Source organism: Mya arenaria, chromosome 5, assembly GCF_026914265.1.
Source record: "Mya arenaria isolate MELC-2E11 chromosome 5, ASM2691426v1".
In the NCBI taxonomy this organism is placed as follows: domain Eukaryota; kingdom Metazoa; phylum Mollusca; class Bivalvia; order Myida; family Myidae; genus Mya; species Mya arenaria.
Window position 1 is genome coordinate 56,695,414 of NC_069126.1, and position 27,750 is coordinate 56,723,163.

Genomic DNA, 27,750 nt, shown 5'->3' on the forward strand with positions numbered 1-27,750 from the left:
GTTGTGTTTGCTATCATAATTGTACTCATTGTCAAAGGTGTTATCAGTTTAATTATTGCAATAATTGAAATTTGTCTAATCAATGAAATCATTGCAGTGATAGTCCTCATTTGAATAGTTATATTCTTTGTCATCAGTGTAATCACTGATTGCAATCATAGTAACTTATCATATTGTAATCGTAGTCATCTTTGTATTTATTGTCATCAGTGTCATCAGTGTGATATTTGTATTAAGTTCTAAACGTAGCCATCATAATTGTTGTGGTCATTGTCATTTTGAAATCAATGGAGTCTATGGCATAATAGTCTATGACACCAAAGTCATCATTGTAATCAATGTAATCAGTCTCATTTAATATTTATTGTAGTAGTTGAAAGCATTGCCATAGTTGTGTTCATCGTCATCATTGAACACGTTGTAATCATTGAAATTATCGTCATCATTGCAATCAGGTCATCAGAGACACTGCTATCATATTCATCATTGTAAAAGTTGTTATTGTGTCAAAACTGTATATTTACACCTCAACTTCCATTCCTTAAATGAACTGCCTTTCGGCAATTGCGTTAATCAATCGATGAACGCAACATCTTCGGATATGTTCGGATCGCAATTCATCGCATAACAATATACATGCAACCTATTGATCTTGTTTTGTTTGTATTGTATCAGCAGGTCCCGTAAAATATAAATCAACTTTTTAGAAAGTGCTAAGTTATTATATTTTAAACGTTTTGTTGCCAAAAGTGTTTTAATTTTACGTTTAAAAGTAATTTCAAGTGGTTGATCTTTTCGCGCGTTATTGTGGCGTCATTTGAAAAAAAATGTTTCCGGTAACAGTCGGGTCGTCCTATTTACAGAATAGGTAAGAAAGGATTACTGAAAGGTATTTCGAAATGAAATGAAGTATTTTTCTAACGTTTCTTGAATAAAATAATGAACTATTGGTGTAAATATAAGGAATGAATTGCGGGGTTGATGTCATTATCGGGGATATGAACGCAATTGGGTTGGTCAAAGTACGCGTGGAGTTCGGACTCCACACACTTAGACCAGCCCAATTGCGTTCATACCCCGATAATGACATCAACCCCGCAATTCATTTCTTAAATAAAGCGTCATAGCTACCATTTCCATCATCGTCATTATTGAAGACATTTTAATTATCACTCATCGTCATAGTAAAGTCATCGTTTTTAGCCTTGCACCATTTAGATATTGTCATCTTCTTCATTGTTAATCAGTGCAATTGCCGTCAACATTATCATCATTTTAATAATTTCCATCACCTCTTTTGTTAATCAGTGCCATCATCATCATCATCATCATCATCATCATCATCATCATCATCATCATCATCATCATCATTGTCATTGTCATCATTTTTATCAGAGTAATTATGGTCGTCATTGTCATCTTATTAATCATTGTCATCGTGGTCAACAAGCTAGTCATGTGGGGTTTCTCCTCGCGCAACATCTTGCCAACGAGAGATACTTAGCATCAGTTCGCATAACTTTCTTCAGAATCTTTGTCAAATATAAAATGTTAAGACTAATCATTGTCATCTTCATAATTGTAAATCAGAGAATATATGGTCATCATTGTCATCATTTTAATCATCGTCGTAGTTGCATCATCATCATTTTATCTTGATTGTAAAGACAGCTGAAAGCTGATATAAATCACTCTACGGTCCTGTGAGCAGAAACCAGTACTGTGTCATTTTTTGGGGGGCCATGAGAAAGTACCCTTGGTTGGACCTGATTCCACAACCCCAATCTAGGGTGAAAGGCGGATGCGTATACCATTAGGAAACACTTACCCCTTGGTACGATTACGAATGAAGATCAAAAAATGCAATTAGATACATTTAAAATATGAACAAACAAAATATCATGACAATATTGGAAGCGTTAACAACAGCGGTAATCTAGTTCGAGTCGCTTGCGTGTGAGTTAATGCTGTCTTAATTTCAATGCGTATATATTCTAATCATGGTCTTAATATTTAATGACCTACATAATTATATTAGTCATAGTGATAGGAAAGAAGAATGATTCACATATTTATTCTATCAAACTGTTGGTATACAGTTTAAAATATCAATTTAGAACCAATTAAATTATTTGTCAGTTATTAAACATAATTGATGCCAGCTGACTGATATTTTTCTTGCTTGTATTAAGCACACGACTCAAGTTTGAAGTTGTCAAAATCCACGTCACCATTGCCATTCCGGAACATAGCATAACAGTTGGCTTGTTTGATGGGCTGAAAACAAATACGCTTTCAATATGTTAGCCACATACTAAAGCTCTCCGTTAGCAACTGTTGTTTACACTAAATAGTATAAGTGAGGGGTTTGTTGCAGTACAATACCATATGCGTTTATTAAATTGTGCTTAAGCCGATACTTTTGATAGAAGTCTTGTTAATGAACAGTTTCAATACAAACGAGACTGATACTTGCTAGTGTATCCTTTAATTGTATTTTGTGCTTCGGAAGAATGAATCCTTTCAGAACATGATCAGGTATATAAATGATTGAGATTTGTTTATTTCAAAAAAAACTTAACCGTGTGCACATCCGCGTGAGATTGAATTTGATAGCATTAAATATAAATATTAACATTACATACACGCACACACACACAGGCGCGCGGTACACGCACACGCGCACGCACCCAAACATACATACATATATACATGGAATATCAAAGTATACCTTAGTTTCTTTCACGTGAAGTGAGACGTTATGCCAGGACGTTAAAATACTAAAGCGGGCAATTTTGCCATAGCCGCTGTTGCCGTCTGTGTACTACAACGTAATAATGTGGAAAACGTTCATAAAGAAATAATTGAGAACCAAAATTATTTTACGTTTGTGACGTCGTTCGCGATCGTGTTTCCTGTCAAGGTATTATCAAAACAAATTAATGGCAATGTGAACAAGTAAATCTAAGATATTTTTATGACAATTCATCAACATTATTTATCCTGCTTATGAAGTAAAACATCATTTTTCCTCTACATGACTTATTCTCACTGACCACGTCACATTTGTAAGCATATAACATGACGAGTGTACATATGCAATATGCGGAAGTTGGCCAAATATCCGATTCATATAAATGGATATGAGATGGGTCTCTTCATCTCGAACCTCACCATCCCAGCTTACGGTGTGACGTGTCACAACCGTAACGTAATGGTTTTCTTTACAATTAGCGCAATAGTTACAAAAGTAACCCTGACAATCAATTCAAAGTATATATACTTACAATCAGGTTATAGTAGACGGAAGTCATCGTCAGTATATGGAGCAGTCTTCAGGGTATCTTTCAAGTCACATTAAATAGAGTAGTCGTACGGGAAAATGTCAATCAAGTTACAGAAGATGAATAAGTCGTCCGGGTCAATGACAAATAAAAAGCCCATATTAAAGGTTGACGCAAAACAGGTTTAAATGAATAATCAGGTTTTATTCATTGGACTTGCATGGTCAAAACCAAAAAGAAATGTATTAGCATTTATGAATAGGTTTTATGAATTAATAGCTACGCGACCGCACATTCCACAGTTAATAAAGCGCCAAAATATCGCTCGTATTTGTATCGGTACCTAGTCGCAGTAGAGTCAAGGTCATACACATTCAAGACAAAGTAGTTAGAGTAATAGTCAAGTCAAGGCTACTTACAACCAAGTCGCAGTAGAGTCAAGGTCATACACATTCAAGACAAAGTAGTTAGAGTAATAGTCAAGTCAAGGCTACTTACAACCAAGTCGCAGTAGAGTCAAGGTCATACACATTCAAGACAAAGTAGTTAGAGTAATAGTCAAGTCAAGGCTACTTACAACCAAGTCGCAGTAGAGTCAAGGTCATACACATTCAAGACAAAGTAGTTAGAGTAATAGTCAAGTCAAGGCTACTTACAACCAAGTCGCAGTAGAGTCAGGGTCATATACATTCAAGACAAAGTAGTAAGAAATATAGTTAGGGCTACTTACAATCAAGTCGCACTAGAGTCAGGGTCGTACACATTCAAGACAAAGTAGTAAGAGTAATAGTCAGGGCTATTTACAACCAAGTCGCAGTAGAGGCAGGGTCGTACACATTCAAGACAAAGTAGTTAGAGTAATAGTCAGGGCTACTTACAACTAAGTCGCAGTAGAGTCAGGGTCGTACACATTCAAGACAAAGTAGTAAGAGTAATAGTCAGGGCTACTGACAACCAAGTCGCAGTAGAGTCAGGGTCGTACACATTCAAGACAAAGTAGTTAGAGTAATAGTCAAGTCAAGGCTACTTACAACCAAGTCGCAGTAGAGTAAGGGTCATACATAGTCAAGACAAAGTAGTAAGAGTAATAGTCAAGTCAATGCTACTTACAACCAAGTCGCAGTAGAGTCAGGGTCATACACATTCAAGACAAAGTAGTTAGAGTAATAGTCAAGTCAAGGCTACTTACAACCAATTCGCAGTAGAGTCAGGGTCAAACACATTCAAGATAAAGTAGTAAGAGTAATAGTCAAGGCTACTTACAACCAAGTCGCAGTAGAGTCAGGGTCATACACATTCAAGACAAAGTAGTCAGAGTAATAGTCAAGTCAAGGCTACTTACAACCAAGTCGCAGTAGAGTCAGGGGCGTACACATTCAAGACAAAGTAGTAAGAGTAATAATCAGGGCTACTTACAATCAAGTCGCAGTAGAGTCAGGGTCATTCACATTCAAGACAAAGTAGTTAGAGTAATAGTCAGGGCTACTTACAACTAAGTCGCTGTAGAGTTAGGGTCGTACACATTCAAGACAAAGTAGTTAGAGTAATAGTCAGGGCTACTTACAATCAAGTCGCAGTAGAGTTAGGGTCGTACAAATTCAAGACAACGTAGTAAGAGTAATAGTCAGGGCTACTTACAATCAAGTCGCAGTAGAGTCAGGGTCATGCACATTCAAGACAAAGTAGTTAGAGTACTAGTCAGGGCTACTTACAACCAAGTCGCAGTAGAGTCAGGGTCGTACACATTCAAGACAAAGTAGTTAGAGTACTAGTCAGGGCTACTTACAACCAAGTCGCAGTAGATGGAGTAGTCGTCAGGGTTAGTGACGGCCGGAGAATAGTGTGCCCTGCTGTAGCCGCTCAGGGTGAACTCAGTAACGGGTGCACTGAAACAAATGACAGTCTTGACTGTTTCCATGTTTATGGACTACAATATTCGTAAAAGCTATAAAGGACTTTTGGTTTCTTTTTCCCCCTTTTCAGACAAATGAAGTGTCTATTTTGGTTTGTCATGCATGCAAACTTCTTATGGAATACGCCTGAGGAATACCTGTATTTACTCCATCCGTTAATATCTGAATATCTGTGTGAGAAATGGCTTTATTGTTATGCAAACTTTAACACAAACTGATGTATGTAGTTGAACATAAAAAACAACTCTTTTTTTTCAAGCACACTGTAGTTAAATGTTTTCATATAAATGGCAGCCAGTATTATTGAAAATATTGATAATGTGTTTGAGATACGTGTATTTTCTGGTATATGTCGAACTTGAAATGTAGGCAAGTAGGAAGTTTAAACTGATAACGTAACTTAAACATTTGTCTTTTTTCCATTCTTTTATCTTACCAGGCTACTATAAACATCCAAAGGTGACTCATATTTCAGCAACAATATCAACGACCATATTAGCAATATAATGTGCTTTAATGAGGCTCTTGTGTTTACCCGTCAAAGTGTATATCCTGCTCCGCCCCACCGTTGGCTACCCTGATGTAGCGACTTCCGTCTTGTGGCGCGGTACCATGAGAAGTGTATCCACCTTGGTATTGGGTCCATGCGGATGTTCCTTCGAACGATCCGTCCTTCAAGGAGTATGGGCAACCTGTAGAAAGCAATGTTTTGCGATCAATTTTCTTAGCTTTGAAAATGTTGCCTTTTGACGAAGCCATTCTATAGAGACATATACGTAGTTGAGATGTACAAAACTAATTATTGTTAATTTCATTACAGCCTAGCCTGCTCTACCCAAACACACTATGTAAATGTTTTTCAAGAAAAATTGTACCCGTTGGAATGAACCAGCATTTAATGCCAATTAAGTTGAATTAACTGATCTGACATCTACTGCAAACATGTCAGACATGTTGAAATAGGTAAGAAGTATAAGTAGTACATGTACGTGATACTGAACCGATTCTGAAAGGGTCTATTATATAATTCAAGTAAGCTTTTCGCATAAATGTTGAAGAGAGCACATGTATTAATCGGTTATTGGCCGATTCATTGCATGCCATAATAAAAGGGGTTTGCATTTTGTTTATAATTGATTTGACACTTATTTCATGTATTCAATGAAGACTAGAAGTCGGCACATTTACGATGACTCAGATCAAGGGCACAAGATTACTTAAGGCCTAACATACACCAACCAGGTAACAGAACAACACAGACATTGAACCATGCATCGAAGTTTTACAAATACAAGTCTTATATATAATATAGATGCAATCTGATCAAACCTTTTCAAAACGGGGGGTCAATCACCAAGACAACATGTTGTCCAACATTCTTTAATAAGCAGTCAAGAATAAATTTTATATAGCGTTTAAAAAGCTTATTTTTTAATATTGGTCTTAAATTATACCCTTTACAACGTGGTTTCATAATCGTCCGATAAAATGTTCACCATACTTTTCCATAGATAAAACCTAGACACCAATATGTCATCCCATTTAAGTCTGTTCCAAATAACATTTTATATTTTATCAAGAGGAACAATGTGAACACGATTGATAAAGATTGGGATAATAGCCACTAAAATGTTCACAAGATTCCCCTGATATTTGCCCATTTAATTTTGAAACCCATGATCCACTCTTTGCCAATTCAAGAGCCATAACCCCTGAGTGACTGACGTGACAATGCTGGTTATCGAACTTGACCGACATAATTTGCCGATGTATTATCTTACCAAATTAAATGCTGATTTGAAAAAAGTGTCTTCTGTTATTGACCGATTTAAAGTTATTTCCATAAAAAAGATTGGAAACTCTCGAGTGGCTCAAATGATATGTCTGTTAATCGAACGTATCTTATGTATTATAACGATACACATTTTCACAAAATTGGTGATGATTGGACAAAGGCTTTTAAAGATTTTGATCGGCAAAACAGATTTGAAGAAATTTCTATAATCGAGGGTGATTTATCACACGTATCTCAAGTGATAATAGGGGAAATCTACATGTCCGAGATATAATTTCCATACACATTCTTGCCGTAATTTGTGATAGTTGAACAAAGGATACTAAAGGATATTGATTAAACATTACCGAAATTTGATAATTTCTAAAATTTAAAGGCGATAACTATCGAATGACTAATGCGATATGACTGGTTATGGCATTACGAACAATTGGTGATGATTAATTGAAGGCTTCTAAAGATATTTTTGGTCACCATTCTTGACGCCGCCCGACTGCCCGTCCGCCCGCAAATACACCGTAGGTAAAAAAGTAATACGTCCGGTTCTATGAATGGGTGTATAAAAATTAATGCCAGGGAAACCGTTTTTTATCGAACCTGACCCAGTTTTGCTACGTCCGAGCGTTCATTTAGAAGATTATTTAAAGCAAATTTCGTAAAATGCACTTTGCATAAAATTTAGCCTGAGGAATGTTCTATTGACGGTTGGGGACCGACGCCGCCACACAAAAAGCAACATCCTTATAGCTCACCAGGGTGAGCTCATAAATAAAATGAAAATGGAGATGGGCATTACATAATTGTTTAGCCTAGGCTACTTATTACTGTTCGTTTATGTAATAACCTGCACACGTGGTCAATTTGAATTGGTCGAAATCAGCTGATCCATGGCCATGTCGGAACATTGCATAACACCATGCTTCCCGTATGGGCTAGTAAATAGATAGTTAAAGTATTCATATAAGTTGGATTACATATTCAAGAAAATACATAAAGTTTGAAGTGATTTACTAACCTATTAATAGTATGTGGATTATTAGACCGCTTGTATATATCAGCATGCATGTATAGTTTTATGAAGAAAAGTTAAAAACATTAACGCAAGTAAAGTTCAGAAAGACGCTAGACGGACTTTCCGTACAAATTAAGATTTGTATTTGGTATTACTGTTGATGAGACGACATGGAGTTCCCTTTGGTGCCAAGAGCCGGAAGACCCAGTCGGAAAATCCTTGTGTTGGGCATCCAGTGACGATCCATCGGTCAGCTGAAACGGGCATTTTAATACTATACTAGTGTGTAAGAGAATACGAAAATACATATGTTAGAGAGTCATCGATACTAGTTGAGAGCTTGCTTTTAACATTAGACTTACGAGCCAATACTGTTTAGTTTGATACACCTGTCAACAATTATAATTTTGTTTGAATGTTCATTAATGCTCCAAATGTCATATATTTATTTATTCGATTATTTTCAACACGTGATTGCATAACGGACGCGCATGCTTCGCATGGCATACAATTATTCCGCAATGTTCACTTCAAATGTCCTAAGTTAAACCAAGGATAAAGACCAAAACGCTTGAAAAGGGTGCGAAATAAATCGGGATCGTCAGACACTCATTTTTAGAGTGACATAAATCCTCTACAATGACTTTAATCCATTTTCGTTTGTTTACAAACAAAACGTCGAAAATTTGTCAGAATCATATACCAACTACTTTGTTGATAAAATATGTAAAATCGTGTAGGTAAATAATGAATAAGTTATCTTACATTGTTCTGTACAATATGGAATATATTTTAACTTGTACCTGAGTAAAACACATTTTACTCGCCTATCGACTTGACCAATATAGTTTATAAGCTGTGAATTTGTACAAATGTATGTCTGTATTGATGAGAAACAGTGTCAAATTGCCTATGAATATTCCAATAGTTTTTATTGTTATTGTAAATTCTTTTAGATGATTTTCATTCTATTTTTATTGGTGTCTAGTCTTTTTTCAGATGTCTTTGTTCACTATGCAATATATCTGCTTTGATTTTATGTATTGTATTGCTAAACAATATAATGATCTCTATATCATGGCTAGAGCGCTTGTACCTGGATGTGTTCATGTTCTGTGTACCGGTATTATTTTTAAATGTCACACACTTACTTAATTGAATGCATAATCAAGCATGTCCTAATCAATCTTTGCAATGGCTATCCATTGCAACCACTTCGTATATTTATCAAATTTAGCTCAAAATCAGTTTTAAGCAAATAATAAGAAACTATACAAATGTTCATACCGTAACATCACAATATATACTGTAATCCGCACTGTTGCTGACCGAGGAACCAGAATTGAAACGGCTGTATCCACTGAGGTAGAACTCAGTAACTGGAGATCTGCAAATAGTCCCAAGGACTAAGTGGAAACAATCATTATGTCTACAGAGTCCGCAGGCTTTTGTTATTCAATTCTAAATTAACAGTGGTACAAAACAAGCCAAACAAACAAATAAGTCCGTTTCATAAAACAACTGAATTTGCGTGTCGATATTAGTGTGTCCTGGGTAAGTTTTTTTTCTTTTTATCAACAGACAAATAACTCACAATGAAAAGTCAATCACTTGTCTAGCACCACCATCAGTCACTTGAATGAAGTTTGTACCGTCGTGGCCGCCTGGGGATTCTACCGTAAACCCGCCCGAATATCTTTGCCACTGCTGACCACCACTTTCAAACGAACCATCTTTTATTGAGAAGGATGACTGACAGCTACCACCTGAACTGCCTCCTGTACAACATATGTTTATTAGACCATTAGATAACCTTACCCGCCAAGTTAGATTGTGATTAAACATGCAATGTATTAGACAAGAAACACATGTTACCTCTAATATTATTCTCGAATCAATGTAATTGAATAGTGATTTTAAAGTCTTTTTGCGCATACAACATTAGATATAAAAGTTAAAAAATAGTTTCCGTGTGTATACCACCTGATAATAAAAGCTTCGTCGGAAGGCAATATTTTGACTGGAATAAATATTTTGAACAAATATAACTTTACTATTTCAGCACCATTTTAAATGAAACATAGCACAATATAGGCCTCTTACAGAGCCTCGCCTTCGGTCTATTACCAGAGTTTGATTGAAAGTTTAGTTTCTTACGTTGACAAACCTTTCCACAAAACCGCTGCCTGATGGAGCACTGCTAAAACATTACTTTGAAAACAGGTTTTTCGAAGTATTTGAGGAACCTAATTACTAAATCAAACTCCAGTAATAAATGTATGTTGTGTATGTTGTGTTCTTTCAGCAGCATAGACTGCTCTTTGTTTCATTTAAAATGGTGAAGAAAATAAAAAGTTATCTTTGTTTTAAGTCATCATTTGGTGCACAAAGCTGCCCTCCCATTTAACGTTCATGACGTAATTTATCCCGTTGTTTACACCCGCTGCTATATATGCGGGTCCAGGATTTGACGTTAAAGTGGGCGTTACCTTTTGACTTGCGGTTCTTCCTCAGAACCGGAATTAATAAACCTAAAAGATACTCCTACTAAGAAGATTTGAACATTTTCAAGTTCGAAATGGTGCAATTTTGGAGTACTTTATTACATTTGTCTACTTTATTGAAAAAACGATTCTTTAAATACAAAAAAGGAGCCCATGATTATGTAACCCGCAAACCTAAAAACTATGTGTACAAGATTCAGAGGCTCATAACTGCACTAGCGGATTCTGTAATACTCAACCAAATAGAATACAATTATTCGATATTTACCAGTCGAAATATCAGTCCTATCTGAAACCGGGAAACGTCCAATCGAAGCTGGCCAACCTCGCAATAAAGGCTCTGTGGTAAGGCTACATTGGCCAGACGTAATTGTTATGGTGTGTTTGAGGTTGTTCTCACGTCGTGCAGTGTCCTGAACGTTACCACCGTTCGCCAATAGAACGTTGTACTTCATGTTGTACGAATTGTCTCTTTCAACGGCTTTATGCAGAATTACGAGGAGAACCTGCGCATATTTAACCGTTTAAATAAAAACAAAACAAAAACAGTCCCCTAAATAGTTTTTATGAAAACCAGTTTAAACCATTTAGCCGCTTCAAAAACAACATATCGAAACACGCACACCATATATCAAACATAATAAACGTTCTTATAAAATAATGACAAACACAAATCTAAACCCTTAATTAAAGCTTGTATATAGCTTTAATCTAATCCAAAAAAAAGTGCAGTTATATAAAAAAAGGCAGATATGAAACAGGAAGTTGTCTAAACATTGTATCTAGAAAACATAGCATGGCGACTGTTTCATTCCTACGATGCACATTTTATGAATATATATACCTGATAGTCACCATTCGGCAAAGTTGCGGGAACAGTGACGGAGCCCTTTTGGGAATACGTGGCTCCCGGCTGCATCCGTCTCGTGTCCATTGGTATAACTGCGCTATAGCGATGCCTGACAGAAAACAGTAGTATGTCACAAAAAGAGCATGCATACATTACAACGACAGTTTCTTTGATACTGTTTGTTAAATTAGTCTCCATATTTATGTTTCCAAATGCGTTAGTTGCTTATTTTACTACGAGTTGAGCGATGAGGATGCACATATAAAACATATTTTCATTGAAAATTTAGACGGGTTTGTAAACAGTATAAACAGATTATAGACTTTCGTTCAGATTAGTTATACGTATAAAACAATGTAGAGAGAGTACCCGTCAATCGAATTTTTCAGCATGAGATGGGCCTCAAAGTCCTTGTGTGGTGCTGCATACCCATCATTGCCTATGTCTATCTTATAACACAGTTCTTCACCACGCTTCACTTGTGGTGGCAGAACAGCCTAAACATAAAACAAACATCTGCATGTAATGAACCATACTCCGTCAGCCCATTCCATCATACGGTTTATAATATAAATGTCTGAGATGTTTTATGAGTATAGGAATACTGAACTATTGACTTTTTTAATATTCATGTATTGTATCAGTGTCGCCGGAAAGATTAGGCAATTGTTACAATGTAGCGGTCTTTTATATGTATAGAAATTGTTAACTAGTGCTTGAGACAAAGACACAGCTAGTGTTGTTTTCCAATAGCTTATTGGTGGTCATGTGGCCGGAGTCTTATATGTTCCGGAAATATGATACCACAATAATAACAATAATAACAAGAGACTTATTGACCATAGCGCTCACCTGAGTCGCGTTCATTTACAGAGAAATGCATTTCATACAGTTTGTCACAAGTGAGCTATACCGTAAACTGCATTAGTAATTTGCATCATAATACAGGTTATCACACATCAATAGTATATATTAGGTTTGGTGTCTTTCTCTTTATGAAACTTTTAAATTTTAGCGGAAGTGAATCAATAGTGTGGCCCTACCCCGATAGACATGATTAGAACACATTTGAACACACTTCATGATGGTGCTTGTACTTTACTGTGACATTTGTTAGCTCTGTTGAGGATGTTGTTATTGTAAAGTTCCGTCTATATATATATCTGTGAAACTTTCGACTACTATTGCGGCCAATCCATGGTCCATGGTCCTATCACCTAAGTTATGTCTCTTCTGGCGCTTTGATCCAAGAGAAGAAGAATTTTAATAACCCTATATATTTTTGGAAAAGTCTTGAACTTCCCTTATCTAATTTGGGCAAAGAATGGTTGAAAATGATCATGCGGTTCAGAAGTAGACGATTTTTTGAACGGTTTACGCCGTCATACTGATACAAATAGAAACAAACATTCCCTGGACAATATTTGACCAGAAAGGCCCGATTGAGGCTAAGGTGACGTTAAAACGTTACAAAAACCATCCGTATAAGAAACTTCCAAATGCATCACCTGTTTCAGAAACAGACGGTAACCAAGATGTGCGGCTATTTCAGGGTAACATCCGTCACTTTTCCATCTGTTGGTAACGTTTTCATTATAACCGCCGTTTAACATTGAGAAATGTAATTCCGCCAGTCTTTGTTTCGCTATTGGACAGCCATACCTTAATTCGATCAAAAGAAATCAGATATTGTAAACTTCATCAGCCAGAAACAGGTATCATGTTTGATTAAAACATAAAGTTCTTAAATATTTGATTCGCCTTTTTGAATCATATAGTTATCAAAATGAAATATACCAGTAACAGATAACCAAAAGTGTTTGCATAATATTTCGTTTTTGGACTAGGGCACTTGTGGCCTAGTTCATAGCCGTAAACGCGCTATCTGCATTCTCAAGCCGCATCTGGGGGTTTATTCATATGCTGTATTTTGATTGGATTGCCGTTAGCGAAATTGAATAAACAAAGTAGTACCGGAACTGATTACAATGAAAACATCCAATAAAAATAGTTCTACTAACAATTCAAGCTAACTGTACGTTTTTTAATGAAACACAAGAAATTCATACGTAGCGAGTGAGTTAATCGGGTTAACTACATGAATGTTCCTGCATACGGTCAGATTATATGAATAAGAATATAAACATATTGGAAAAGTACGCATCGAAATTTTTCCGTTCAATGGTCTGTATTGATAGACTGGTACCCTCTTTCTCTTTTATCCGAAAAGAAACCAGTATCAGCTAACCGCGGTGCCCGTCGCGCATTCGAAATGTCTTGTGAATTCATACGTATTAAAAGCGAATAAAGCGTGCGGTCTAAGTGGTAAACAACCAGGAAAGTTGGTTTAAAAAAGTATTGGTATCCTTTGTATACAATGTTGGTATTCCGAAGTCGGTCCCTGATCTTTTTTTCGACATAATTTGCATGTCTCCGTGATATTTTCTTTTCGATACAAAGTTTTTTTTAACTAATCATCGCATGGCACTTAGCACTTTTTTTAAATACAACATGATTTTTGGTATTTATTGTTCAAATACTATTAATGTTAACTAAAAACCATATGCCGCATACCTGTATAACTTTATATTTTTGAGGAAAAGTAAATCAGGGTACCAGTCTACTTATTGACTTAAAAATTCTATCTGATCAGAGCGGCCGAATGATTCAGACATGTATGTTATCACTACTTCCGGATGCTGATGATGTGAATTTCATAGTGTTTCTGTAGCTTTTTGCATATTTATTGAGGAAATTTATCAATAAAGCCGCCATCGAATGATAACCACCACCAAACGGATTTATTCTCATCTTACCGTGGGCAGCATTTTTAATTTGACACGTAAATTTTCAAGCAATACAAGTTCGTTTGAAAAAATCATGTGATTTCAATTTTGCAAAATGGAGATAAAAAATATCAAATATGAGCATACTTATTTATGAAGTTTCATTCTAAATGAATCCAAATGTATGTATATGTGCACAGCATCTGTGAATAAGATGATTGTTTACCTATGTGCATAGAAAAATCTTGGAGCCACTCTCAGTGTAAGTACATGACATTGTGATAAACCATCGCCATTGATAAAACAATCTTGCATGCTCAATTTGTATTTCCTCTCTTATATAATGCACCAGTCAATTGTTACCACGGCCCCCGGGGATATACCAGGGAAAAGGGCTGTGTTTTTACCTTTCAGGTGTCCTCGTAGCTAAAGAACTTCAGCGAAAACATTATATATTGCCTGTTGTAAACATCAAAAAAATAAATATCAACATTAAAGTTATGGAAGCCAAAACTAGTGTCCTCGCAAAGCCGGGTGATTGCGGTGGTTTTGTCTTCCCTCAAATTATATCAGGCAATTCCTCTTACCTTAGATCCCCGGGGTGTGGGGTTATTCAGGGGATTTTACCACCAGTTCGTTCTCGCAAGGCATGGATTTTACCGGGGATTGGCTGGATGGAAATCCGGGGGGGGGGGCGTGGTTTAAATTGACTGGTGCATACTTTACAAGTTCTTTTACTGAAGACGCTCTGTGCTCACTTTTTGTTTTCTAGCCAAAAATGAAAATCAAAAATCAGTCAGAGATACAGTATGGTGATGCATTGTTGTTGATAGATCAATATAATTTTGTGAAATATTTGAGGGAAAGGTATTTGGTTAAATAATTTACAAAAGTGTAACTATTGAGTTGTATTTAACAATGCAGTGCCGAATATTGGGCATATAGAATTGAATTTGTATTAATTAATTAGTTGACTTGTGGCGTTTAGGGAACAAAATAAAAATATTCAATAAAGATCCCTTATCACCGAATGTTGTGGAATAGTAAAGTAATGAAGATTTAATCTCACAACAGTCTTTCTCAAATGCTGTCAAGGCTTTTTTATGCTTAAGAAAATCTAACCTCGCGATGTCAGACCAGAAATCATCTTGGCATGAGATTGGATCACTATGTATCATTATGCACCAGTCAATTGTAATCACGACTCCCACATCCAGGGGTATACCGGGGATAGCCGGCGAAATGGGCCATGTTTTTACCTTTCAGGTGGCCCCGCATTGCCAGGTCTTCCCGGAAAATACAGTGTGGATGGGGCTTAACCTAATGTCCCTTGGGTGGGGGCATTTGGTGGGGACTTTACCATCAGATTATCTCCGCAGGGCGGGGATTTTAGCTGGGGTTGGCTAGACCGAAAGTAAAAGTCCCCGCTATTCCGGAACCGGGGGGCGGGCGACATGCTTACATGCTTGACTGATGCATTAGCTTGTGTATTTAGATAAAGTTAAGAATATATATTTATTTATATAAGTTATACTTTGTAATCTAAATCAAAGATTTGAAAATGGTATCCTTTATCAATAAATGCAAGTATACATAAACGACTGTGCAAATCTTTATATATCATCCAAATATGTGTACCTTGCAGGGTGAATGTTATTTGTAAAAATTATACTAAGTGAGCTTTCAAGATTACCCTTCGAATCGCATACACAATGCAATTTGAAACCTGAATAATTAAAACAAATCTTGGTTGTAGACCATTACTTTTAAATATTTGATAAGTCACAGACATTATGAGGTACAGTTTAAAGGGGCTGTACTCGGTTAATGATGAAAAAGCAAAAATTTAAAGAAATTTGTAGAAAATTGACATAAACTTGGTATCGATGTGTACAATTAATGCATTGAAACTATTAACTGATGATCTCCATAGTTTACAAATGATTTATTAATAGCAGTTATTTCGTGTTTTTTCATTAAAAAAAGATTACTAGGTATGTCTACCGTTGATGTTATTACATGATATTAGCGAGTTAGGTATACATCTGGAAAATTCCACCCAGTAAAAGTAAGTCTTCATAGCATAGTGGATACGACACTTCACTGCATTTTTTTTTCATTTTGGTATTGAATTACAATAACGATATCAAAGAGTAAAATATTTTATTTAAAAAGTGTCCTTAGATTCGTTACAGGAAAAAAAACACTTGTTGGTGCCAATTTGGTGTACAGTCCCTTTGTGAAGTGAAGTGCTGTATTAATTTGAGACAAACAAAAAGAAGACAGCACAAAGTTCAAAAAGTGTGACCAATGTCAGAATACCTTACATAAATTATAAATTTCAATGCGATTCAGAAAATTTTAATGCTAGAAATCAAAAAATAATCTTTCCCTTGAATTATTTCTGTCATAGTTTAAAGCTACACTCTCACAGATTTACCGTTTTTACAACTTTTTTTTGTCTTGGAAAGAGCAAATTTTTGCGTAAACATCTTCAAACCAATGATATCAGATTGCTGACAAGCAATCAGCTCGTAGTTTGTTATATTTCCGTTCGAAAATTAATGTTTTATGGCTTAAACAGTTACTAACAGTTACTAACAGTTAAAGAATAATGCTTAAAACACCAATTTTTTAACTTTAATGTAAAAATCTGCATCTAAATTTTGGTCAGCAGACTTATATAACTGGTTTCCATGGATTTTCGCAAAAAATGGCTCGTTCCAAGACAAAAATTAAAAAAAGTTGTCAAAATGAAAGTGCAGCTTTAAACTCATAATAAAATGTCAATGCACTTCGTTTGACATAATTTTAAACAGATGAAAAAAAATATATTTTTTAAAAAGCACAATTTATCCTTTATGTGACCTTACATTATAATGAATTTATTCAGATCAGTGACTTTTCTTATACTTAAATGTGAACAAGAAAGCTTCGGATTGAACACTTAATGAAACAAGAATGAAATTAAATGAATCACAAAATATCATCAAAATTATACACACAAATGTTCTTTGACATACCAAAAAACGAAACTTTTTAGACTTTCAAAAATTTAACATTTACTAGATATGGTTATATAAAATGATGAATACATTTGTAGGATTTGATATCCTACTAGATGTAACTCGGCTTCGTTCATTTTTCTAAACATTCTCTCAGTGATGAGAAATGAATTTTATTCACTGCAGTTGTTTTCTAAGTTGATGAAAATAAGAACAATTGAAACAATTCATTAACTACTGTTGATCAGTGCAGATTGTGGGAGGTCATAGTTGATTTCAATGAACCACCAATAAGACCTGCCAAAATTGAATACTGATTGGTCAGTCAGTTGCTTTTGATAGGCATATGAATGTTTACACAATCATTGAATATTGAAATAACAAGCGAAATGTTAGTTTGAATGATGAAAGCCATGAAATATGTGAAGTATTCAAAAAGAGACCATTTTATCAGCTTGTTTAAAAAATAACAAAATTGATAAGTAAAATTATTTATTGTTTATCAGAAAAATGTTGAAATCTCATGTTTAGGCCTATAGTGATCATACTTGATTGCTATGTTATTGGCACTTATTGCAATATGTTTTATTCATTGCAATATTTATGTAAAACATTAATTATTATGTTGACTTAAGTTTGTAGATAAGAACTAATGGTATAGGTGATGTGAGGATGATCTCATAAGTCTTTAAAAACCCTTTTGGTATTGCTCAAGTCTTGTTCAGTTAAGCTTTTGAAGATTTTCAAAGTAACTGCAAAACAAGTCCACTTGTCTAGAAAGACTATGTCAAACCCTGACCAGATATAATTTCTTGTCTTTTCAAATTACCAACTTGGCAATGGTTTTATCATAACATAGGATATTGGTTTGAACATGTTAGTGTTTTTGTATGTGGAATGAAATATCATAAGTGGCACTAAATTGAACATAATTTATAGTTCTCATTGATATTACACATAGCCCCAAGTACATGTTGATCTAAGATTTAAGACTTGGATAGAGTCAGGGCAAGAAAAATGCATGTTAATACATTGTACTTTCCAACATAAGAACTGTTTGTTTGTTCAAATAAATAAAACAATCCAAACACCAAGGAACTGCAGTATTGCATAAACAGCTTAATTGACATTATGAGTTGGAGTTCAAATTGCTGCAATTAAAGGAACATCTAGTTTTCAGAATTATTCAAACTCTGATTTAGCAACCTTAATTTAGTTATATGAACTACTTTTGCGAAATGAAAGCTTTTTTAGATTTACAAGGACGGGTGATAGTATTTGCCAAATGTACTGCAACACCTGATACCTGTTGCCTAGGAATTCAACAAATTCTTGGCACTCCAAATGTTACAGTACTATTCAATTTAAGTGCCTGTAAAGAAAGCTTTTTGATTCTACATTCAACATCTTCTTTCTGTATGACATATTGGACCAGGAGAATCATGAACCTACAAACTTTTGCATCTATTGAGATAGGGAGCTATCAGGACAGTGACAAAGGACAATACAAGAATGGCCAACTGCTGCATTTATTGAGTTATCTAATGCATACAAATTAGGGCGGAGAAAATAATTCTTAATTTTTCCAAACTACTTCCTTAAGCATCTTGTACATGTATGTAGTTGTCTTTTACAATGATTGTTCAAAGTTACAATGGTCCTGTGGGTTAAAGATGCTCTGTCCACGGGGTAACAGGTTTTGTACATAATAGGGTTATAAGTACTGCGTTTTGATTCAGGAGGTTGTATTCTATTTAGATTTTTGCAGATTCGGATACCATAAGGCACAAGCCGAGTAAAATCAAAATCTACAAAAAACTACCAGAATCAAATATGACATTCCGCCATATCCGGATCAAAACGCAGTACTAATAACCCTTTTATTATATACATTACTGATTAGATGACTTAGAAGCCACATCTTTGCATAATAAATATCATTTTAAGAATGCACTCATTTGTTTAATGACGTCAACTTAATATTGCGCAACATACTTGTTATGACGTGACGTCACAGGAGTGGTATATGGCCGTATTGCACTGGAGCGGAATATGGGTTAAAGTATTTTGTGATATGTATTGCATGTGGATTGATGATGGGTATAAAATAAAGAATAAAATTATGTTTGGTATTCCATTTTCACTAGCAGTGTGATGAACTGCTGGCACCATATTATGACATTTGATGGTCAAAGCATTTTAAAGACATTTCAATATTTCATACTTTAAAAACGATATTCATCTCATCTTTGCCTACTCAACTTGCTTTGCTATGTACAAAAGTCTGCAGCAGTTATATGAATAGCATTAGACAGAAGGCAGTGCCTAATATTTATCAACAACACTAAGTTATCAAGGTAACATGTTATATGCACAAATTAAGAGGGAGAAAATAATTCTTCTCTTTTTAAATAAAAACTACTTCCTAATAGCATTGTGTATGCAGTCTGACATAGGTGTACAATGTAGATGTCTTTTACAAAGATTGTTCAAAGTATGGCCCTGTGGTTTAAAGCTCCCCTGAAAAAGAGGTGACAGGTTTTCTATATACTTTATAATTACATCATTGAAACTCGTCTCAGAAACCGCAAATAACAGTCCTTTGATATAAAAGGAATTGATCAAATTAAAGAAGTATGTGTGCCAACCACGTAAATTAATTTGTACAAGACTGATTTAACGACTTTGAGAAATTCGAAAGAACTATGACTTTATCTGATTTAATGCTTTAGCCCCCCCCCCCCACCCCCCTCACTCTACACACACTTAACTAGATTTTTCAAATTTTCTTTGCAGCTTGCAAGCAGTTTTAGTCTAAAGTTTAAGCTAACCCATTAAACAGTGACCCCTTGTGATGTGAGCCGATATTTTCAATGCTTAGAACATGGTTGTCAACATTCCCCTGAATGAAGCCCTAGTTCAACAGTGCTTTTAGCACTTTGATTTATTTGTGTTATTAGTAAAGCGAATACCTACGTGTTTCCCTTTTTATGTCGTCATTGTAATAAATATGAATACATTAATTTTGACGACATGTAAAACCTTCTTTGAATATTCATTATTGTACATATATCACCAAACTGAATTAGCAAATATTTTACTTGTTGTGTCAGTTTTCGTTTATCAACTCAAGCAAAAACGTACTTACAAGGTGTGAATGGTTTTAAGAGAGCAATTTCCAAACAAAATAGATATTCATTTCAAGACCCTCATTTCAACTCAATTCAAACCATATATCATTTATATACCTGACATAATTAATTATGTTCCTTCTCCACTTAAATAAGTGACAGCGGGCCGTATAAAAACAACATTAGTTAAAAAATATATATGACAGGTCACTATTTTTATAAGGCCCGATTTAGACCAATTGTGTGTTACCATTTAGTGGATTTTACAAACAAAACTGTCGTCGGAATAAGAACTTGCGTGTATAACATATGTCAAAGAGGTCTCTATATCTTTTTCAGTCTAATATAACATGCAGTATAAAATAAAACAGTACAGACGACCCCTGAAAGCATTACAGTGTGCTTTCAGTTAGCCCAACACAGTAAACAGACCTCAGCTTTCGGCTTCGGGTTAAGGTCTGATGATCGGCCACTATAACGCAAGGCAGACCTCAGTGGTCTGTCCTATTCCTCAATTATGCATATAAATGGCCAATGCATTGCCATAACACTGCCTTGACAAACCTGATGTGCCCGACCTTAATTTATTAGTATACATTAGTTGGTAGTGAAAAGATATACTTAGTATGCATTAAACTTGGTGATAATAATTCAACACTTGTGCTTGCCAGTCTAGTTCGTTGTAAAATTTAGTTCGACGATCACCGATCGAATATACGAATACATCCGATACAACAGATTTAACAAAAATATTTGACTGGTCCAGAGAAGTTCGTTATAAGCGTAATGTACTGTTACATGAAATAGCAATACATATAAGTCACAAAAACTCACATTTTTATTGATTGATTAGCACTGTTTGTTTCTCCTATAACGACGTTGTACAAACTATCGTTTTCCATGTTTTCTCTCTCATTTGGACATCGGAATGTGCCTTCATCGCTGTCGCCATTTAAAAATGCATCATTGTGGTAAGCTGAAGAAGAAACAGCAGCATAACAGCTTAAGAATGGAATGAAAGAAATCTCTTACTTTCAAAACAAACTTGGCGATAGTGTTAAATGTTTCCTTACTTCCAGTGCCGGTCTCAGTAAAACTTTGACTCGCATATAACAGGAGACACAGACGTTGTCTACCCAGAAAACTCGCATATAACAGGAGACACAGACATTGTCTACTCAGAAAACTCGCATATAACAGGAGACAGTGACGTTGTCTACCCAGAAAACTCGCATATAAAAGGAGACACAGACATTGTCTATCCAGAAAACTCACATATAACAGGGGACACAGACGTTGTGTACCCTTAAACAATCATAAGCATATATAATTCAACAAAACATCAAAAACACAAAACAAATAATTTTTATTTCCAAACAAACTCGAAAGCCCAAAGGTTAATAGCCTTTAGTTTTTAGCATAAACGAGAATGAGCAGTAAAAATAACATACGATAACATCGATGCACAAAATAATCCTACATAAGGAAATGATATACCTATTCTAGACTTGTCATTCATGCTTTCGTCCTCTTGTAGTGTGGTAGAGGTTTTGCCCCAAATTCCATACTTGAACAGAGGTCTTCTGACACATATTTCTCTGTCAAAACGTGGCAAACAAGTTTAAACATAAAATAAAGTATTCGACCAATACATAAACTAAGCAGTATTAACTTGCTTTAAATCAATATTTAAAAAATGACCGAAAATTGTATGTTTGTTCTTTATTCAATTGAAATCCGACGAGAACTGGCCTGTCTATAAGTTATTTGAGACAAAAAGCGTCTTTTTATATTTAATTTGTCGGGTTTTTTACTCGTTTTTTCTGCATATGAAACTCTTTCAAAGGATTGTGAAATTATGTGTTGCTTATCGGATATCTTAATTCCATAAGTAATAAAGCGTGATTCCAGTTTTAAAATTGATAACTTGCTTCGGACCGTGTGCTGAAGTAAATAAAGTGATTTGCTATAAAGCTATAATTATGTCCATGATTCTTGATATTAAAAGACTCCATGGTTACAAAATAAGGTATGTTATATCAAAATGCTAAATGCCCGAATGTGGCTCTATTTTTCAGATTGAGAATCACATTTTACGTTAAACTTTTAAAGTCTGGGTATTGCAAAATATTTGGTTTAAACAGTAAGTATTTTGTATAACAAACTAACATTTACAACATACGCATATGACATATAGAATCGAGGAGAAAGCCTGTATGAAACTTCTTTTGTAAATTATTTATGGCTGTTAGTACAACTAAGAACTAATAACTGTGAACTAAGTCAAATGCCTGCAAAAAGAGAGAAAAAAATCCCATAAAACTCTCAGATGTTGATATATGTTCTGCTAGATTAGTACTTTTGCAAACGGATCATATGAACAATTAACGGTGCTTCTTAACTTGAAACTGAGTATTTAATCTAACGAGAAACCATCTCATACCGATATACTTTTCAATGTAAGTTAGCAATTTTTGGTCTGTGAACAAATGCCATTGGTAGCTTTCACGAGAGAACCATACATTTGTTTGAAGTTCAGTTCAAATCCAATTGAATTTAGCAGTTATCGGTATGTCATGTGTCTCGTGGAAATAAATACTCAGTTTTAAACCTTACATCTTAGTAGTGAATTGAAATTATCTTAGTGCCAGTTTCATTACATTGCTACATACTAAATGAACACGTAGTTGAGAAAATAAAACAAATCTATGTATTACCATAGTGACGTTCAAACTGATATAAGATAATTAAAATATTTATATGAAAAACTACAGATACAAGCATAGTAGTCGAAATCTTAAACATAAACGCCCTTTAATGGAACAGGGTCAACGCCAAAGACTTATAACACAAACACAAACAGACACAAACCAGCAACATGAAGCAACAGCATGAGAACTCCACGAACAACACATTATATATATATAATATTTAATAAATTATACATAAGGGTGTTTATCAAGGAGTGTTAGGTGCCGTCTAACAGTATCGTCTTAAATCCTTTATTGAAACACTCCTTGTTACTTAAATCACATTTAGTCGAACAGCGCTAAGATATAACTAAGTTTGTGAGAATAAGTCAGAGGCTCCGTTATCTATTGTTTTCCTATATGTTGCTTTAACTTGAATATGTGATGGTGTAGGCTACATACTTTTTTCTTGTTTATTACATTTTTTTTTTACTTTGTTTAAGTTTGAGTTTTGAAAAGGAGTAAATGTTTAATCATTTGTTAATTAGAATGGGCATGCTTTTTAAAATTAAAAGCGAATATTAAGTCGCATTCAATTGATTAATAGTGTTTATTTATATTTATCTGGTACGAGAACGAACATTTTATGCAAAATAGATAATTGTGTACATAAACAATCAATGAATAGTTGTTCAGAAGTTATTTAACTCGAGTTACCACAGTAACCGTTTCTTCTTGTGTATTTTTTCCAGAACCTAACAGTAAAAGCACAAAGACACATTGCAGTTACAGCTTTTCTTCTCTGCTTTGCAATCGTCAAGTATTTATGATATGATTAACGACACACATTTCTGAATCTAGGTTTAAATAGTGTAATAAAGTGGTTTTACATCATTAAACTGTTAAATATTCATAAGAATGTTTGGATTTTCCTAACAGAAAAAATGACATTAATAAATCTTTTTAATGTTCATTTAACGTTTTACTACAATCAACAATATGAACTTGCATGCTTTTAGGGACAGCGTTTAGTAACGCCTCAAGAAGGTTCTTTCTGTTGCTCCATTCTGTAGAACTCAGGTCGACGTCACATGAATTAATTTCACCAAAGTCACTAGTCGAGGAATGCCATTCACCTAAAGAACAGTTTTGTATGTACATGCACTTTGGACTAAGCATTTTGAAATAACAATCATTCAAAGTTTCAAAAAGTCTGCGAAAATACGAAACCTTGGTGCATGCTTAAAACATTAATTCAATGACTCTAGATTATTTAACTGCACAGCGACGCATTTTGATACACCAGGGTTATGGTTTTATTTTCCATGAGTCCAACTTCCAAAAAAAGTAGAATTAGTAGCTGCTAGGTATGATTCGTTCTTTTTCTTCAAATTATTCGTTTGGTCATTAGAAAAACCGTGAACAGGAAAAATGGTTAATTTACCGATCGAGGTACGATCGATCAAGGGCTTCAGTTATTCTCGTCGACGAATCCCTTTGACATCATTCAGTGTCCGTATTTATTTAGAAATATTACTACTAGAGCTGAGATCTAACTGAATGGTATGCTTTTTTCTCATTACTTTCCTTTTGTAAAGGTGCGTTTTTTTTCTGCGTTCATATGCTGTACGAAAAACAAAACTATGTATCCCATTAATATTTGGCATGGTTAAATAATAAGACTGAATAAAAGCAGATACTAGTATCAATGGCATATCAGAATTTCTGATAATATAGATAATATTACTTACCCCAAGCCCCAATAAACCCTGCCTGTATAGCAGCTATGATGCCTTCGTAATCTTGGAATACGTGGCTATTGTTCAACATATGGATGTGTTGAAGAACCTGCCTAAGGTTATTATCTCTCTGGAAAAAGATACAACCATTCAAAAAGGGAAATATGGTAAGTTCTTAACACATTAATCACATGATGCAAGTTAACGCTATCATTTTGTACTTTATAAGTGAAAGTTAAATGCGAGTATATCATACAAGCATACACAATATATATTTTAAGCATACTATTTGGATAAAAAAAACGTTAATTATGAAATATGCACCAGACTATGTACAAAGCATAAGTAAAGTAGAATGGTAGTTACGGCTCCGATTGCTTCGTTGTAGGCAAATCTCAGGATGACCGACCACCCATTCCGTTTCGCCTCTTCCATGTCCGCTCGCACATTGTTGGTAAATGCTGCGTCCATGTCTTTGCCGATATATGTTGTTAGGAAGTAAATCCTCAAAACAACATTTATATGGTTGCCATCCATTTTCGAATACTGAAATAAACACTGCGTGTTTGCGACAGAACATTGTACATATTTTATTAGAGAGCACATGCAAAACACTATTTAGGAGGCTCGTAGACCAATAATAAAGCTACAAAGATAAATTGGCATATGGTCGTTCCTGTACTACCAAAGTATATTATCAAATCAACCTCATCTAGGTAGTCAAAGATTTAACCTGAACGTACAACCAAGAAATTATTCCAATGCATATTCAACATATTTGAAGTGTTCATTGGTATTTGATTTGAATGAAATTATTCGCATTAAAAAGAATAATTAGGCAAATTATTAGGTATTTGTTCCTGTGAAAAACATCACACAAAGCTTACCAATACGATGGTCCTTACTATTGATTTTTTAACAAACATTCTGATTTTGGTTGGTTTCATATACCGTAAATTATGAATAACTGCCTTCTTTAGATTCTAATTATAGCAATAAAAGTAACTAACCACCCAGCTATTGTTAGTCAGCTTATGAAACTGGCTAGTGTTTGTCCCTTCCTGATGGTAGAAGCCTCGCCCTGGGTTCATCACGTTCACGGTGCTCCCCAACTTCTGATAAGGTATCACCTTGTACCTGTTGTTGGAAATCTAAGTGAATGCAAGCTTAAATTCTCTTTTAAAAAAATATTGCGACATACGAAGATCGTGTTTATTAGTAGTGGCAACATATCTGCAACATCATGGTGTGCTCGTGCACAAACATACATAGCATATCACTAGAAGAGATATAGTTTTGGAATTGACGTCGTTGAAATTGTGACCATTTCGTGTTCGCGCCAACGATTGAGTTGGCCGCGAGAGCGGGTTTAATGTTTGAATAAGCGAACTATCCTTTTATTTAATTCAAAAATCACTATAAACCACCAGAAAAAAATAAACAATAAAAACTTAAGGCCATATCATGTTTACAAGCCATTGTTTACGGACGGACACATGGACGCCGGACACCGCGTCATCACATAATGTGTCTGATTTCTGCAAGTAGAGCTGAAAAAGCTGCATACCCGTTGCTGGCGCCTATGGTCGCTGGACACGTACATTGGTCATCCAACACAAAACCCAACGTTGCTCCAAACTGCATCCACCCTACAAAAATCGTTTACACTGCATGTTTATTGTATATACCATTCATATCAAATTTATTACCTTCATTCAATTATATAAATATCTCCCATTTTATCAAAATCTTAAAAAACAAGCGACAGCCTGTGCATGTACCTAAATTTGGCCAATAAAACAGGCTGTGCAAAAATGTAGGATATACATTTTAAATAGTTGGTAATAAAATAAAAAATGAAATAAAATGCAACAAGTTTATTTTCGAAATCAATATAGGAGATTAAAGTGAAATTTGAGAGTATCTTACCGTGTATTATAACTAGTGCAACAGCACTTATCACGGTCACCATTATTTCACCTAGTTCTACTTCGCTTCAATGTTGTACAATTAACTGATATTAAGTGTTTTTCCGTGTATGTATTTAAATATTGCTTAGTCCTTCCCCAAACCGCTATGATGTACTGACTGAAACACTCAGTTTAAATGCTATTTATTTCGGCAGAGACATCATATGTTCTCACTCCCATAGATGTCTATGCAAAGTGTCAATCTTTCACATAAAAGGGGAAAAGTGAGTACATTTACAGAAAGGTCAGTTAATCCTTACTTGGTGGTTTGCATTATAAAAAATGAAAATATAAAATCTTGGTTTTATCTGTTTTGACATTAACCTATTATGAACTACAATGTGTGTCTGAAATACAATTATAATGCTTTCGTTTTAAAAGCTCCAGATTTTCATAGAAGTTACCAAATTATTTAATTGTATAGGTAAAACAATAATAGGCCGAATGTCCAACATTTTTGTTAAAGTTAACGACGTTGTTAACGGCAACATTTTTAACTTTTAATGTGAACTATTTTATGATTTGATCATATACTTAAATAAAACAAACATATAAAAACAGTTATCACGCAACTTTATAAGATATAAGTAAAGTCGTTTTAAAAGATTGTAACCTCAAACATGCTCTGAGACTAGGAACATCTCATTGTTCTTGTTGTAATCTATATAGGTTACAGCACTTTGAAAAGTACTTTATAACTACGTAATTTCATAAAGGTACTCGTCCATGTTGTGTAAAGCTGGAACCCTTCAGCAAATGTCGTCTGTGAACATCACAATTTTCATTAGCGTTAAAAACGCTTTGAATCCCTTATTTACAGGTTTGATATGGCGTAATTGGTTGACAAACATTATCACGTAATGTTATTGATGTACGTTTAAGAAGTCAATATGTAAAATTTACTTCTGTAAAAGTCCGGTGGCCTTGTGGTCTAAACGCTGTTTTTTTTAAACGGCGTGGGTTCGCACCGAACTAAATCCAACATATACATACTATAAATGATAAGTCTTTTCGGGTGTATTTCCGGCAAATTATTTCTTGGTCCAAAATTATGAGCGAGTACCTTTAAGA

The 27,750-nt window shown here is 34.8% G+C and overlaps 1 protein-coding gene across 1 annotated transcript; it reads right to left on the reverse strand.

Moving 5' to 3' along the window:
* Window positions 1–2,080: 2,080 nt before the first annotated feature.
* LOC128235104 (uncharacterized) lies at window positions 2,081–26,813 on the reverse strand. Its single transcript, XM_052949840.1, has 20 exons — window positions 26,639–26,813; window positions 26,277–26,358; window positions 25,720–25,846; window positions 25,076–25,255; window positions 24,722–24,839; window positions 23,980–24,106; window positions 21,778–21,878; window positions 21,115–21,256; window positions 12,867–13,020; window positions 11,728–11,855; window positions 11,353–11,467; window positions 10,777–11,014; window positions 9,599–9,782; window positions 9,292–9,391; window positions 8,160–8,258; window positions 7,837–7,924; window positions 5,733–5,889; window positions 5,071–5,170; window positions 2,732–2,824; window positions 2,081–2,277 (listed from the first exon to the last, which is right to left on the reverse strand). The coding sequence occupies exons 1-20, from the start codon at window positions 26,679–26,681 to the stop codon at window positions 2,188–2,190; spliced, it is 2,466 nt and encodes an 821-aa protein (XP_052805800.1). The 5' UTR covers window positions 26,682–26,813; the 3' UTR covers window positions 2,081–2,187.
* Between the last annotated feature and the right edge of the window lie 937 nt (window positions 26,814–27,750).